We start from the raw sequence: 17,350 nt of genomic DNA on the forward strand, positions 1-17,350 counted from the left end.
ATCGGACTCTTCTGTATCTCTTATTTCCGTTCCCACCATCCACTATTTAACTAATTTTCTTTCTTTCTTTCATATTCGATCCCTTCTAATAATCATTTCAACCTCATCACTTTCCCGGAAACTTACCTTTTCGAAGCCGTCATCATCACCAACATCATATAAATTCTTCATCAGGTTTGGGTTTTTTCATCATCAAAATCAAAACCATATAGCAGCTTAATTAATTATCTTCCGAAACTCGTGTAGTATTTATCACTGTTCTTAGCTGCTCTGATATGAAGAACAGGAGGAGTCATCAGAAGAGCGAGAAGGGCATAAAAGTGAAGTACATATCGAGCCCTATGAAGGTGAAAACCAGTGCTTCCAACTTCAGGGATCTTGTGCAGAAGCTCACGGGGAAATCTTCCAATGTTGCAGAAGCTAATTTCATGGAGGAAGCTCGTAATCATGAGAACGATGATGATTATGAACTTATAATGAAGGGTTCTTCTTCTTCTTCTTCCTCTTCTTTGGAGCTTGAGCAACAATGGAGGAGTGTGTTGGATCCTGAGCCTGATGAAGAAGAAGGAGCTGCTCCACCAGCTTGGTTGAAGTTACAAGATTCTACTTCATTGTTGGTGGACCCATTGCTCAATGAACAACTTGTGTTGGATTTTTTGGGCTTTGATGTGCTCTAGGTTAGTACGTTTCATATGTTTATTGGTTATTGATTGATTGATTTGTGATTTTTTTATAGAAAAATTTCAGTAAGTTTATTAGGTTTTTGTTAGTTTTTATTTAATATACTCTTTGGCAGATTAGGAGCTTATTTTGATAATAAGCAAAACATATATATGTGTGCAAGTAATTTGCATTTTAAATAAAAAAATAGGACAGTTTATGGACGTTATACACACACACACACACACATATATATTAATTACACACGCACCTATTTTCTTGAGAGAGAGAGAGAGAGAGAGAGAGAGAAAAAAAAATATAATATGGGTTTAATTGCCTAATATATAGGCTTATGCATACATTTAAAAGTAAAATCGATCAAATTTGTATGATTTTGAGATTTATTAGAGTCAGAGCAGGTCTCATTATATTTATGAGAAGAACTTATTAATTACTAATTAACTAAAATAGAGAGATTTAAAACCATGCATATATATAATTGTGAAGCATAAATTATATTTCTACCAATATAAAGGTACCAATAATCTTCGTTAGCTTTTACATATGAACTATTTATTGTATAGAAAATTAACAAGTTTCAATCTTTCACAGTTATTCATTAAAGAAAAAAAGATTTTGGGCCGCGATATTAAAAGTCGCCGTTAAAAATAAAATTATCGGTAGCGACAAAATATGTGGTCACTAAAATTCAGAGATTTCGGCAACAATTTGTGGCCGCAGAAGATAACAATCAGTGGCGACATTCATTGCTTGTGGCTGAACTAATTAGTTGTTAATGGTAGCAATATTTGCGTAAAGTTTTGAGAGTAGGAAGAGAAAATATTGGGTGAGAAGACAAAAAAATATTAAAATAAGTACATAATATGTTACATATACATATATACATAATCTTAATTATGTCATATTCTTAAAATTCAGAAGGAAAAAAAACTTTGACTCGTTAAAGAATTTTAAAGAGTCCTTACACGTTAAATTTTGTGGCATTGTTTTGAATTTCCTCAATTATATAGACATATACGAACATCAATGGAATGGTGAATAATAATATATGAAGTGATAGATTATTACTTGAGGCAAACAACTTAACATTAAGTAAACTTTCAGGTGTTTAATATTCTTAAGTAAAAATTTTCGGGATAAATTTGCACTTTAATCTTGAAAAAAAAACTAGTGTTAATAATAGGCTAAATAAAGAAAGTTCGATTAGATACCTAATGACATTTTTCAGGTTATATGATACTGGATTTAAGATTTATATGTAATGCGATGAAGGATTGACACATACAAATATTATACTCCTCCGGTCCTTATTATAAGACCCCATTTGACTTTTTATTTGGTCCTAATTATAAGACCCTAATCTATTTTGTCTCTCATATTTATACATTTTTTTCCAAGATAATCCTTCTAATAATGATAGTTTTAGCCAATATACTTAATTAGCAAGGATATTTTAGAAATGACAACACTTATTTATTATAAATAACCAACTTAACTTACTTCCTTAATCTCCTCAAATAAGTCAATTGGGTCTTATAATTAGGACCGGAGGAGTAATTATAGAAGAACAAGTTCTGTCTTTATCAAATTTTTTTGAATGTACTGAAGAGGAAGCATGTCCTAGGACAAAAGAAACATATCCAATACTTAGAACATTATATAAATCACTAAATATAAATATAAATATAGTTTATAATTTATCACAAAAATAATAGGAAAAATTGGAGATAAATCCCTCATTACAAATTTAATTAGCAAATGGTCCGTAGAATGATTGATTACATAAAGAAAAATTAGTTGTACACAAAGGAAGATAGGTTGCACAAATAGAAGATGGTTTGCACAAAACACTATTTAGATATAAGGGATTCATTTGCATATAAGGAAGATAACTTACACATAAGAGAATTTCCTTTGCACAAAAAGAAATTGAGTTAAACATTGCACATTGCAAAGAAAGTTAAGTTGCACACAATGGAAGTTAAGTTGCACAAAGTCTTTAGATCCCATTTACCAATTGAATTTTCAATGAGAGAGTTATCCCTAATTTTTCCAAAATAATATGGATACCTTAACTAGTTTTTTTTTTTCCAAAGTATTCATGCTATATAGTCCTGGACTGGGGAAAAAAATTTAAATCCATACCCCTATATTTTATAGAATATAAATAAGTTCTTATCAATTAGAACAATTTTACATTAACTTGTTTGTTATTGTTTAGCATCAATCATTTTGATGTGATAATGAGAACAAAAGGAAATACTATATCCGGTCCTTAATATAAGATCTAATTCATTAATTTGAGTTGATTAAGAAAATTAATTAAGTTAGTTATTTGTAATAAGTATGTCTTGTCTTTCTTAAAATACCTTTGCTAATCATGTGTATTAGCTGGAATTACCTTTTTTTTTTTGTTGCCCACCTAGTTCACCGAAGCTTTGCTCCGACTACATCTGGATCCGACCCGCGTCGCGCACCTGACTGTGGTGGGTGAGTCTCCCAACGGGGATTTCTGCATACGCTAAGACTCAAACTCGAGACCTCGCTTAAGCTATACCAAGCCGCTTACCACTTGGACCAACCCTCGTTGGTAGCAGGAATTACCATTTGATGAAACCTTTAATATGTATAACTACTATACAAACTATTTTAAGAAAAATAGATAAATAGAACCAAATTGAATGTTAACCTAGAACCAAAAGAAACATATCCAATACCTACAACATTATATAAATCACTACATATAAATATAAATATAGTTTATAATTTATCACAAAAATAATATGGGTGCATTAACTAGTTCCCCCCCCCCCCCAAAGTATCCATGCTACACAGCTCTACGCTGGGGAAAAAGACTAAATCCATACCCCTATATTTTGTAGAACATAAATAAGTTCTTATCAATTAGAACAATTTTACATTAACTTTTTTTGTTATTGTTTAGTATCAATTATTTTTATGTGATAATGAAAACAAAAGGAAATACTACATCCGCTCTTTAATATAACAGTTAGTTCACTAATTTGAGTTGATTAAGAAAATTAATTAAGTTATTTATTTGTAATAAGTATGTCTCTTCTTTCTTAAAATATCCTTACTAATTATGTGTATTAGTTGAAATTACTATTTGATGAAACTTTTAATAGGTACAACTACTATAAAAACTATTTTAAGAAAAATAGATAAATAGAACAAAATTGAATGTTAAACTAGTTTTTATATTAAGGATCGAAGGTAGTACATATATAGCCACTAATTTCATGAAAGTAGTGCTTTCACACATGAATTTACAATTGTCCTTTTTTAATACTACGTATAGGTATCATTCTATTAGAAACAATCATATTCAAGACACTTCTCGAACATTAAATGTGAGCATCTTTTTTAATAAGAATTTAAATTTTAGTTCATCATATTATGAGAAATTAGCCTATTTTACTGGAACCATTGGCATTGGTCACATGAAGGTACAGTAGTAACCTAAATCCCAGCACCAACAATTCTAATAGTCAAAGCTCAGCCCAACAGCCACTTCGAACTAAACCGTTGTCTAAGAATTTAATAATTTAAATACATTAATTTCAAGCCCACCAAATTTGTCCAAAGCGTAGATCTTATTGGCTCTATGATGTGAAAGATAATATTCTCTGTGATCCTTATTAATATGAGGTTTAAGTAACTAAATTATAAATGTTAAGAAATTAAGCAAATTAATTATACATAATAAATATGTATTGCTTTTCTACAAAAATGTATGTTGTAACTACTCTCGATAAAAAATTCTTTATTATGTGTAATCAACAAAAATATTTCTAAACAATTATAAAAGAGATTTAAGCATTACTAAACCAGAGATTTAAGTATGGTTGGGTTGGATTTAGAGTAAAGCGATTTCTGTATTCATACAAATTCAAACTCAAAACATGTATGATTCCTTCTACCAGAACTAACAGGGTTATTAGATGCTGATGAGTTCTTTATAAAGGATGGAATGGAAAATTCTTAGAATGTAAAAGAAGTTTATATTGCCTAAATTTGTATAATTTATTTAATTTTTGTTAACGCTATATAACTTTTGAAAAATAAGATGATATTTGGGCAAACTTAATAAAAGCAAAGGTAAATGTATCTTTTTTCTGGAAAATCGATTAATGATCTATATGTGTGTGTGGGTACTAATATAATTTTAATGTCAGTGAAATTTAATTTCTATTTTTAAAGTTCAAATATCAGAATTATTTATAGAAAAATATCATTTTACAAATACTTATATTTTTCTCAAATAATATATAATTTGGTACCTATACTTTTTCTCTCTATTTAATTCATTTGTTTTGCTCTATTAATTAACACTGTTAACCTTGTAATTTTACTTTGGTAGGGATCGTAGGAGTTAAGGATGCTAACAAAACAAAATTAAATAATTTAATAAAAAGAAAAAATATATTGTTATCAAATTAAAAGTTGGGGAAAAATAATTTCCCCTTATTTATATACACAAAAAAATAAATACTTAATAATGACGATGCGTTCAAATGATTTTATACTCTTTTCTCTTAAGGGAGAATCCCACAAAAATAAGTTTAAAATTACTAAACACTAAATAAAGAATTTTGAAAAAAAATATGTTATTATTTATAAATTCAGTATTGACAAAACATATTAAAAGATTGCTACCAAATTTTAGTAATTTCAAGCTTTTTTTTTTAATGGAATTCTTCCTTCCTCTTGAGCAAGGTTTTTTTTTTCTTCCGGCCATCCTCTTGAGCAGGTATGGTGTTTGTAAGAAGATATCGTAAGTTTATCTTTGTGACTATTAATTAATTACTTATTTCCATTTTTAATATTTACGGAGGAATGCAGAGTTACAGTTATTTCTTAAAATCATATTTTATTTTATTTTAAATTTCATCGGTGTCACAAAGTTGATTGGGAGAATTGCTATGAAATCTTAAATTAAAAATATAATTACTAAAAAGTCTCAATAACAATAGACCATCCTGAAATTACAAGTTCAATAATTTATAACCAACCAAAGAACACGTCATCTACGTTTTGGACTAAAGATTATTTGGGCTTAGTTAAAAGCCCACAATTTTCTCATATGATAAATGACCAATAGAACCAAGTAAAAGAGATTTAAACACTTTAAACATCATATCTTGATTTGATCTTTAAAACGGTGTGTATGAAAAAAAACTGTTAAGAGGGGTTTCCGCTACAGCGCTTGACAGTATCTTGAGATATTAGTCTCTTATCATTCAGGTGAGAGGATACTCCGGATAACCAAAAGAAACAAAACTAAATAGAAGAGCTAAATAACTAACTTTTGAATATTGAGAAAATTAGATATTTGTAATAAATATGTGTTGATTTTTTCAGAATATGCTTTCAAATCATGTATATTGTAATTATTTGTTGATGAAACCCCTATTATGTACAATTAATAGAAATACTTTATTAAAAAAATTATAAATTTAAGAGACAGAATAAATTTAGGTCTTATATTTAAAATCAGAGTAAACTCCTTGCGTAATATTTTTTTTTTGCCAACGCCTTGTCTAGCATATTTAGGACTGGAACTAGCATTAAATTAATATTTTTATAATCCCTACTGAAATATGTGCCCAAGTTTAGTGCATAACAATGCTTCAAATAATATTGCTTCTAATAGAATGATAAATGTATCTAGCAAAAAACAAAATCTTTTCTAAAAAGGCTCAAATGTAATAATAGTGCTAACATTATATGCATAAAAATTGAAATATTTTTATTAATGTTCATTGGGTTAACTGTAACACATTAGATATCTTCGTAACTAGGAATCACGGTGAAAGTCCTTTAGCAATGCTATACAAAGTTTTAATGTGTTTCGTTAATTAACCATAAAAATAAATTTTTTATGATTTGTTAATAAAATTTGTTTTTATTACTCCCTCCCTCCATTTTTGCAAAAGACAACTGTAGATTATATATTTTTTAAGGCATTTAAAGTCTCAAATTTTATTTATAAATTTCTCATTTTACCTGTTTAATAACTCATATTACTCATATAATTGTATTTAATTCTTATATAGTCTCTCTCCACCTCACATTTTCTCTTTTACATAAATGAATGTATTTTTGGCAAAAATGTTACATTACCATCTCTTACTAATTTTAACCAATATTTCCATCAATATAATTGATCAAGTGTCTCTTATAGGAAAAGAATATGGAGTAGTTAACAATTTTTTTTATTTTTCCGTTAATTCCGCAACTTTATTTGATGGCGAGGACCCCACTCAAGCATCCAAAGATTAAGATAAAAAAATTTCTCGTGAGGAAATTAATGTATAAAAGAAAGATGGGGACAACTAATTTTTAAAATTTATTATTTAAACTTTTAAATTAATAGAAGCTTTTCAAATCAATCATCGTTATTCGTTCTCCTTTAAAAGCTTGTTTGATTTGAGGGAAAAGGAAGGGGAAGGAGAGAAGGGTGAAGTGCAGGGAGGATAAGAAAAGTTTTAACTTCATTTTGTTTGGTTTGATTAAAAAGAGAGGATAGTGTGAGATATTTAATAATTTTTTGTTTAGTTCAAGAGAGGAAGGGAAGGAATAGTAATGATCAATTTATTATTTTTATCCTTACATATTATTTTATATTTTTATTTATATATTACATAAATTAATTTACATCTTAATTCAAATTATATAATTTAATAAAATTCAGTCTGATATGTGCATTAAAAAACTAGTACGGTAATTTTTTATTCTAATTAATATAATAATATATTTTAAATAATCCAATTAACAAATTTTATATGTTTTAAAAGATGAATTTTTAATTCTTTTCTTATAGATTATGCTTTTTTTTCAAATTTGAAATATATTTTAATTAAAAAATAATATATTTATAAAAATAAATTAATTTTATAATATTATAATTTTTTATTGAAAATAATGTTTTTATTTTTAATTAATTTTTATTATAATATATTTTAATTATAATAATGTATTTTTTTTTTTACTTATGATAGTATATTTTTTATTTGAAATAAATATTATAATAATATATTTTATGGGTATTAGTGAAATATAAAATAAAATAAAGGTGAAATGTTCTGCAAATTTATCTCTCATCTGAAAAATTCCAATATGTGGAACTAAAATCAAGTAATGTGAGGGAGAAGAGGAAAGATTTTGACCTACTTTGCTCTAAAATTTTTTTATCAAATGAGAAGACATATACACATTCTAATATATTATCTCTGATTCTTAACATAAAAACTCGTTTAATTTTATTTTGATTTTAAATATAAGACCCGAGTTCATTTGGTCTTTCACATTTATCTATTTTTTAAAAATAATTCTTATAATAATGATAGTTATAGGCAATACACTTGATTATCAAGAATATTTTAGAAAAAATAATACTTAATTATTACTAATAACTAACTTTATTAATTTTTTTAATCTACTCAAATTGATTAACTAACTTTTATATATTAAGAGCCGGAGCCAGTATTATTTATAGTAGTATTTCTAAATATAAGAAATAAATCCTCTTTTGTTTAAAATTTTAAACTTATGTTTCTACTTTTACCTCATTGAATACATGTGACTCATTTTATAGATATATATATACACACACATATACAGAGAGAGAGATTAAGAAGTGCTTACAAATTCTCTGGAACGTGATTCGCTGTAGAGCAGCGCGGTACTGAAACTGAAGGCGAGATGTGAGAGAGAGATTGGTCGTGTTTGCGTTATTACTGCAATACTTTGTCAGTATATCTCTGACACAACAAACGGCGTAGAAAAAGATTTTGGGGGGAAAATAATAAAATGCACAGAAAAATATAATTCGTGTCAAACCACTAAACATTATTAAATGTTGATTAAAAAATTATTTGTCCTTGGAAAGGGGAAGATTTCTGCAGAAGACGACGTCTTGAGATTAGTATGAACGATCAACACGTCGCTCTCTATCTCTCCTTCCCTCTTCCTCCACTTTAATCCAACAAAAAGTGCTTAAATTGTGAGAAATTAAGTTTATAATTATCTTTACCATTAGGTCCATCAGAATTCCTAGGTGGGTTTGGTCAGTATAATCTTGCTTTTCGTCGGGAATTTACTCAAGTCACAGGTAATTTTTATTTTTTGATCTTCTAGAGCTTGGATTTGAGTATCAATCTGGGGTTGGTGGTAATTGTCAAATTGGTCTACTAAACGTCGAAGTAGGCTTCTTTGACTTTTAAGCACTGTTCTTGGTTGGATGTTATTCTCATTTTCCGTGTGTTTAGCTTTGCGGGTACACTTGGGATAGTGACAAAGTTTGCGTTTTCGAGACAGCAGTTGGTATATTTTGCTTATATGAACTTCTGCAATTAAGGGTTTTGCTCCAATTTTGTGAATTTTTTGTCCGTCTTTCGGATTTGAATTGAGTTCATGCTTTCGTTTGCTTGAAATCTATGTTATGTTGAAGTTGCTGAAATAGGTCTGTCTCAGCTGTCGAATCCGTGCTTCGTGCAAAAGGAGTCTTGTTCTCTGTTTCTGTCCGATGCTATTTTGCCTTGTTTCTGTATTGTTTGTTTTTTCACCATTACTGAAGTAAAAATTTCGATTTCGCTTTATGTCCATTGATTTTAGTTTAGCTATTGTTTGTTTCTTGGGCCGCAGGGGAGCTGGCCATACGTTGATGATGATGATGTGTGGGTTGTTGAACCAGGGTTAGTGAAGAAGATGAGAAGGGAAGAAGGGGGATGCCAGGCTTGGATTCTCAATTGCCAGTTCCAAATGCACGGTATATCTTCTTACAATTATCTCAGTGTATGTTTTGAATTAGCAGTGAGCAACTTTTTAGCCTTTTTCTTAACTTAGGAAAATTCAAGTGATATCTGGAACATTGTGATGTTCATTGTTGGTTTTGCATGTTTGAGTTAGATAGCCCGTGAGAGGTTTGTTTCTGGTGACATAACCCAATTTTCTTGCGTGTATAATTCATACCAGAAGGTTACAGTAAAATTTCAGTTGGTTCAACGAGGACTTCATCTAGATCTGCAAGTTCAAAGGAAAAAAAGGGGGGGAAAAAAGAACACTGCATAATATTCATCTGAATCATATGCACTGTATAAGAATCTGAAGATACCAAAAACATTGGATGTTTTGTTTCATTTTGGTTTTTGAAATTGATTTCAGTTCATTGTTGGATGTTCTCAATGGCTTATTGTGCTGATAATTAAAGACTGTCCTCTGTTAGAATATCCCTTGTAAGAGTAGGATTCAATTTTAGGTTCTTGGTACAATACCAGGAGACATTTTCAGCGACCATCTGGTAGCTGTGCTTATAGATTGATCAGTTACTGAACTTCTGTTTAGTTGGATTGCCTGACTTGAACCATGCTGACTAGTGACCTTTTTCTAGGAAGCCACATGCTGCTCTAGCTTCACTGATCAAGATAAGTATATAGCATTTTGATTGAGTGGATGAGGGCTTTGTACGTCTGTGTATATATATTTTGGTAGCATGTTTATATATGGTTTGTCACTTTGTTGCTCTCGAGTATGCACCTATGTACGGGCAGGATGAATATGCTAATTTAGCTTCATTGATGATAAGTGTATCTCATTTTGATGGAGTAAATGTATGGTGTAATGATTGAATGAGAGGCTTGCATGCATCTGCCCCTTGATGCTCTTAAGAACTACTAGGTTGTCACTGATCCCGGTCAGTAGTTTCTCAAGGCAAGAAGCAAGAAAGGTTTACTTGGAAACACTGGAAATTTGGAGAGATTTTTTATATTTGTTGTCTAAAACAAGTGATGAGGTGACAAAATTTCATATTAATTGCTCTGTGAAGCACCCTACCAATATCGTTTTTGCATTTGTAGAGCAGAAAGGAAATCATGATTGTCCCTAGAATGGTCACCTATTGCGAAGCTATTGTACTCAAGTAACCTTGCCCCTCACTATGTTGGCGTGCTGATTTTAATATCAATATCTTTTCTTGGTCAAATAGAGTGGAGGAAGTTTGTCTTAATGTATCATGTGATGACATAAAGAAACTAGATAATATTTTACAAAATGAGGAGTTTGGTGTCGCGAGAAATTGATCTATAAATATGTATGACATTGTGGAACTTTTGCAGCTATTCGTATTCCGCGTATCAAGCCCCTTGAAGATCATGCAATCAAATATATGAGGTGTGAGAAATTAGACTTACACTGAATGAGAGTGCAATTAAGAGACTTTGGGTATCTGTCTTTCAAATCCAAATTTACTTTGTCCTCAATTTTGTTTGAGGAACTGTGTAGTTATGATGTGAAAATATCTGATGTTTGTATCTTGGGCACTATGTTTTCTGGTGTTGAATAATTTGGGGAGATGGAAAATCTGGATTTGTTCTTTCAGGTTGTCACTAAGGTTTTTTATTTGGGCACTGTGTAAATATTAAATGCATATTCCTTTTTTTTTTTTTGGGCTTCCACTAAATGCATATTCTTAAATAAGGAATTTTATTTTGATTCAGGGAATCCTTTTACCATGCTTTGAACTTGCCCTTACAATTGAAGTTTGAGTGCTAGGGCTCTACCAAGTAGCTTTCGTTAGTCAGTGAAATTCAGTCATAGATAATTTAATTAAATGGATTAGTATTGTGGTAGCTTGATGTTCCCCGTGCAAATATAATGGTTTGGCAATCGATGGTTGTCTTCTTAGATGATGGCAAAAACTGCTGTAATTTATTTCTTCATTAAAATAGGCTGAAGCAAAATCATAAATTTGGATTTGGAACCTAATGGCCCAAGTATTTATTTTTCTATTTATCCAAGTTTAAGATAACTTGTATTCTTAATGAGCATTATGTTGACAGAGAAACATAGACTGGATAAACTTTTGGCTTCAATTTGACAAATTATGGTGTTCAGCCATATTGGAGGAAGCACAGTTGAATCTTTTCATGTTTCTGACTTTGGAGCCTTTGATCAATCAGTTAGAGATAATGCTGTTAACTTGACTGGAGGTAAGTATTCCTGTAATCCAACTATGACAAATTTATGCATTACAAGTACACATAGATATCTATTTTTCATTTCATGTCATAACAGTTCTGCTTCAAATAGCCTGCTTCAATGGTTGCTGTATTCAATCTGTCAGTGCATAACTACACATTAGATGTTATATGCTAGTTAAAGATAACATTAATAGATGCTGTGGACTGTGGTATTTTAGCACCAAGGAAAAGATGACGAAAATATGACTTCGATGAGACCTAAGTAGTAAAAGATGTCTAGTTCCACATTGAATAGTAAGGGCCCATTTTGATTAGTTGTGGAGAAGTAATTTTGCGCTGTATGAGGTAACGTATGAGATAAATATATAAGAGGAATGTTGTCTTATAAGGCACAAAAGCACTAATTAAGTGCTCCCAAACTGTCCCTGAGTGGTATGGGCTATTTTATGGAGTATTTAAGTCGACTGGTTTACCCTACTCAATAGTCAACTTCTAGGGGAGGGTTTTATTACCTCATTTGGGCGCCTGACAATTTATATTAGAGTTGGTGGCACATGACTTTGGAAAGGGCTGTGGAGGGTTTTGATTGGCAAGGAAATCAAATGTCAAAGAGACAATCTATTCAAGGATAGCCAGCTTGCGGAGACCTTGACAATATGGGGTGCTTGGTTCCACTTTAATTAATATGAGTTGCTTTATGGGGAATTTATGTGGTTGATTGGTTCTTCCACCTCTATAGCTAACTTTTGGGCAAGAGTTCTCCTGCCCTTTTGGGTGTCCAACTGCCCATCATGCACCAACATACACGCACATTACATCCTGTTAGTTTAAGATCTACGTGTGCTGGTGCATAACTTTTTTTTGTCCGGAGGGTGGTGCGTGTATAATTTGATCAATTTCTTTATGATATCGTTGTTGGAAAGATTAAGATTTGTTTTCCAGTTCGACCCCTCTATAATGGGTTTATCTTATGCATGTTTCAGACCAAGTTTATAACTCACTCAAAACAAGTAGCCAAACAAATTCTCTTGGTCCCATTCCTGTTGGTAATTTTGATAAGGCGAGTTTCTTTAGTTCTTTTCATCTAATAAACTATCATCGTTGGTCATCTTCTAATTTTGCATGTCTTATTCCTTGCTTGGTTTGTGCTTTTCTCTTGCTCTGTGCAGGTTCCAACTTCACTTGATATAAACAAATTCACTAAGCAATTAGAGTCCCAAGTGTTGCAGTTGCAAAAGGCCCAGCCATCAAATTTGGTGACCGTATCAGGTGCTAATACAGAAAACCAGGAGTCTGCCATGGCTGATGTCAGTCCCAGGACAGATATTTCGACAGATGCTGATACTGACGAAAAGAATGGGCGGGTGAAGTTTTGATACCTTGCTTAATACTATCTTCCCTTTTCAATTTTATCGACACCCCTCTCTCAAATCAATATCCCCTATTTGCACGCTAATAATTATAAGCGTGCGCTGATTGTACTAATGGTCAAGAATTAGACTCTGTTATTGACCTAAATCTAATCTAAATATGATACAAACTTAATGCATGAGGGGAAGCCTTTCTTCTGCTTCTTCTTTTCTTTTCTCTTTTTTTTTTTTTGGTTTGTTTCTGTTCATTAGAAAGCAGAAGTTATGCTGGTTGAAAATACATGACAATCGGACGTTGCATGAATGCCATCTTTGCAGTTTGATAGAAGTCTGTCCAATGCTGCTGTTGCTTCTGATTCCAGTGACAGATCAAAGGACAAGTTGGATCAGAAGGTTATATTTTCTTCTTTTAGTCACATGGATAATACCTAAAGGTTTTGATGACAATTATTACATGCTAATTTTTTTGTTAAATTTTTGCAGACTCTACGCAGGCTTGCTCAGAATCGAGAGGCTGCGAGAAAAAGCCGGTTGAGAAAGAAAGTAGGAAATATATATTTACAATAGTTTTCATTTTCTTTTTTTAATTTTATTGGGGATGCATCTTCAAATTTGTCACCAAACCATATAGTTATCGTAGAAATCATTTTGTTAAAATCTTATTTACAATGCTGACTTACCGACCACTGTTTACTGACAACGGAAAACAAGAGATTTAGGTGATCTTGGCGTAGATATGATGTTATGACTCTAATGCTATGAAGGGCAAATGCATTTTAATTATGATCGAGGAATATTGGTCTATTTAGCTCTACTTTTCCCCCTTCATTTCTTAAGAGTGACAGTTTTGTAGGGCCTCATGTATTTATATCTGCTCCCTCCTAAGCAGGACTATCCTGTGTTAAGGATTTTCAATGTGGGAAGACTATTACATCATACTCCCTTCGGTTCTAAATATAACACTGCAAAATGGGTCTTATATTTAGGACCAGAGGAGTAGTTTGGACATTGTAGTTCTTTTTTGGAATGATTTATTTGCATACTTTTAATGGCTTCAATTAACAACTACTAATATAAGTAAACTCCCCACGGCTCATATTCGTATATGTGTGTTTTTTCTATATAGGCTTATGTCCAGCAATTAGAAAGTAGTCGGTTGAAGTTGACCCAACTAGAGCAAGAACTCCAGCGAGCTAGACAGCAGGTGTAGTTTAAATTTTCTTTGCTGATGAATTACCTCAATTCTCAATAGACATCGCTTCTCATTCCTATTCTCTCTCTCCCCTTGTCTCTTAATTATTAACCTTGTTTCCTTCCCATTTATGTGTATTGTAAACCAAATCTCTTTTCACTATCTTGCAGGGAATCTTCATATCAAGCTCAGGCGACCAGGCACATTCAATGGGTGGAAATGGTATCCTGCTTTCTTCAACATAGTTTATCCTCAAGTTTGAATATGAAAATATTTATGAAGAAATAGTAGCATGTTTTAGTTTGTTTGAAGAGGTAATCAATAATTTTAACTACATTGTTTTATAGGGGCGATGGCATTTGATGTAGAATATTCTAGGTGGCTAGAAGAGCAGAATCGACAAATTAATGAGCTAAGAGCAGCTGTAAACTCCCATGCAAGTGATACAGAACTTCGCATGATAATTGATGGTATATTGGCACATTATGATGAGATTTTTAAGCTGAAGAGCTCTGCTGCTAAGAATGATGTTTTCCATTTGTTGTCTGGCATGTGGAAAACACCTGCCGAGAGATGCTTTCTGTGGCTCGGTGGTTTTCGGTCATCCGAACTCCTCAAGGTGAGCATATTGTGGCCATACATCATATGGTTGACAGAGAGATATAAGGATTTTCCTGATCAGTAGTTAAACCTAGTAAAAAAGAAAAAAAATTAGAGTTCTCTCTAAGGTCCTTCGGATCATCACAAGGTTGCAGCCTACAAAGGTTAATATTTGCCCACTATAATTTTAGAATCGAAATTTTATTGTAAATTATATACTTCTCTCTGCTTTTACTCGATTCTTGTATTTCCTCTCATTAAGCCCATTTCAAATCTGAAACCGTTCTAAGGTCAAGTCTTTTATTTGGACCAAAGCATCAAATAAGATGTTGTAGATTAACCCGTTCACTTGTCTTTTAATATGGGCAATATGCATAGATCCAGTTCAGAAATAATAGCCCAGCTATTTTGCTTTAATATAATTTGTCTGTAATTCTTGGTGACCGTTGTATGTGTCCTTAATGGAATACTTTTTATTGTTGGATATAATGATTTTCATAAGAATGCGGACACAATCTTTCGGCCATGTTTGGTTCTTTGGTGTTTGAGGCTGGCACCAAGTTCCTGTGCTTAAAGGGAGTGTCGTTACCCTTACACTTTTATGGGATGAATAGCGTTCATTGCTTTTTGTTGCTGCTCTATGTTTTCCCCCAAGATCTTGATCATTTTGTAATTTCCTTAACTTTGACTTGAGGGTGATAATTTTGTTTTCAGCTTTTGGTAAATCAACTGGAACCTCTTACTGAGCAGCAGTTGGTCGGTATTACCAACTTGCAGCAATCGTCTCAACAGGCAGAAGATGCATTATCACAGGGTATGGAAGCATTGCAGCAGTCTCTAGCCGAGACACTGTCCAGTGGATCCCTTGGTTCATCTGGTTCATCAGGGAATGTGGCGAATTACATGGGCCAAATGGCTATGGCCATGGGTAAGCTAGGAACCCTTGAGGGATTCATTCGGCAGGTAAATTCTTCTTGCATTCTCCTGTATTTGCACGGTTCAGTATCTTTTCGTAAGTGGGCTCTAAGTTTTAGTCAAACCGTAGCTTTCTAATAGTATCTATTGAATTTGATTAAATCAATGAGAATAACTTTGGTGCAATTTTTAGGCGTTTGTTATCAAGTGTTTTCTCTTGGTATTATGCAACATGGAAATACCTTATTTAAGGAATATAATGTGGTATTGAGTTGTAAGGAAACCTAAAATTTATTTTGGAGGGTACGCACTGTCTGGGGAATTAGATTTCAAATTGTTTATTTCATGACCCTATTTTGACATCAATAGTGGCAGCTTAATGTTTCCTTCTTTGTTTTTTGGCACGTTTAATATGTAACGCAGCCCTGTTGCAGCATACTGGTGTTATTAATCGTCAAGCTCTAGCATAATCTATAGAGACAGCCACACTAGAGTGTGAATGTAGCAGTTCGCTTTATTTATTTTCTCTTCTCTCTCTGAACTCCACAACTTTACAATAAAGTCTAAAGCTTCAGACTCATACCCTTCACTTACAGACTGTACATACAGTAGCTTGCTTCTTGTGTTCGTCCGAACTTGTTTCAATGTAACCTCAAATTTGTTTCTTCTCTCACTGTTATGGAAACGTGCTCCCCAGCATTTTCGTTTCTTGTTATTCAATTTTTACCCATTTTTCCTCCACACTCTCTCACGAGCGAACTGTCCGGTCCTATCATCTCCCTTTAAAGTCAGATAATGTTTTATCTAGCATTTTCAGTGACCATGAACATAACAAGTGGATGAGCTGTTGAAGAGGCTCAAACTATCCCACTCATATTAGCCTGTCACAGAGGAATTATATTAGCTATGACAGTTAATGACAGTTTCTGATCATCCTATCATCTCCTTTTGTTCTTATTGTCTTCTGTCTTAATTGAAGCGACTGTTAGAGTTGGTATATTCGTGATTAACAGATGATTGAGAGCTTCTATTGAAGTACATGCCATCTTTCAGAAAGTTAATTCATAACAGACAATTGACTAAAAAAAGGCTTCGTTGAGGTATTTCTTTACTGTTGACTCTTTTTTCCCCCCTACGGTGGTTGTGTTAGGCTGACAATCTGAGGCAGCAAACACTGCAACAAATGCACCGGATATTGACAACTCGTCAGTCGGCTCGCGCCTTGCTCGCCATACATGATTATTTCTCTCGGCTGCGTGCTCTCAGCTCCCTCTGGCTGGCTCGTCCCAGAGATTGATGGGGTGGCAAACAGACCATCCAAGTTGCTTTTCATGAATGAGGCAGCCCCAACCAATACTTCATCATCATAGGCTTTTTACTGTTGCTAGATTTCTTTGTTACTTTCTCTGTGTATTGCTAATGGTTGTGATCATAGTTTTAACGTCTACAGGTTTTCTTACGTTGTCTGTGTTTGACTGATGTTTATGTTTCACAAAATCACATTGTCTAGAAACGAAATTGTTAGTAAGCAGTATGTATTTTGTTTACTGTTACTAATAATATTGGTAACAAGCAGTATGTTTGTGGATGAA

The 17,350-nt window shown here is 32.4% G+C and overlaps 2 protein-coding genes across 11 annotated transcripts; both read left to right on the forward strand.

The window, feature by feature from the left end:
* Positions 1-275: 275 nt before the first annotated feature.
* LOC114740334 (uncharacterized) lies at positions 276-677 on the forward strand. Its single transcript, XM_028928464.1, has one exon. The coding sequence runs from the start codon at positions 276-278 to the stop codon at positions 675-677; it is 402 nt and encodes a 133-aa protein (XP_028784297.1).
* Positions 678-8,638: 7,961 nt separating this feature from the next.
* LOC114740347 (transcription factor TGA2) lies at positions 8,639-17,350 on the forward strand. 10 transcript variants are annotated; one of them, XM_028928484.1, is made up of 13 exons: positions 8,642-8,815; positions 9,349-9,472; positions 10,818-10,872; positions 11,541-11,690; positions 12,665-12,741; positions 12,851-13,045; positions 13,370-13,444; positions 13,535-13,594; positions 14,178-14,255; positions 14,414-14,465; positions 14,591-14,862; positions 15,558-15,806; positions 16,909-17,350. In XM_028928484.1, exons 4-13 carry the CDS (start codon positions 11,585-11,587, stop codon positions 17,053-17,055), a joined length of 1,311 nt encoding a protein of 436 aa, XP_028784317.1. In that variant the 5' UTR covers positions 8,642-8,815; positions 9,349-9,472; positions 10,818-10,872; positions 11,541-11,584; the 3' UTR covers positions 17,056-17,350. The 10 variants fall into 10 exon arrangements, with proteins under 10 accessions (XP_028784320.1, XP_028784317.1, XP_028784312.1 ...); XM_028928487.1 differs by lacking the exons at positions 10,818-10,872; positions 16,909-17,350 and adding an exon at positions 16,182-16,445 and having other exon boundaries at positions 8,639-8,815; XM_028928479.1 differs by lacking the exon at positions 10,818-10,872.

Source organism: Neltuma alba, unplaced genomic scaffold (assembly GCF_004799145.2).
Source record: "Neltuma alba isolate B1F8T4 unplaced genomic scaffold, ASM479914v2 tig00003123_pilon, whole genome shotgun sequence".
NCBI lineage: Eukaryota > Viridiplantae > Streptophyta > Magnoliopsida > Fabales > Fabaceae > Neltuma > Neltuma alba.

What these genes read in the sequence shown, in the direction of transcription:
- LOC114740334 (XM_028928464.1), top strand. Translation starts at nt 276, where the DNA reads ATGAAGAACAGGAGGAGTCATCAGAAGAGCGAGAAGGGCATAAAAGTG.
- LOC114740347 (XM_028928489.1), top strand. Translation starts at nt 9,230, where the DNA reads ATGCTATTTTGCCTTGTTTCTGTATTGTTTGTTTTTTCACCATTACTG. An exon ending in TCCAGCGAGCTAGACAGCAG is followed by an intron (nt 14,256 to 14,413) that starts GTGTAGTTTAAA and finishes ACTATCTTGCAG; the next exon opens with GGAATCTTCATATCAAGCTC. An exon ending in GGTCATCCGAACTCCTCAAG is followed by an intron (nt 14,863 to 15,557) that starts GTGAGCATATTG and finishes TTTTGTTTTCAG; the next exon opens with CTTTTGGTAAATCAACTGGA.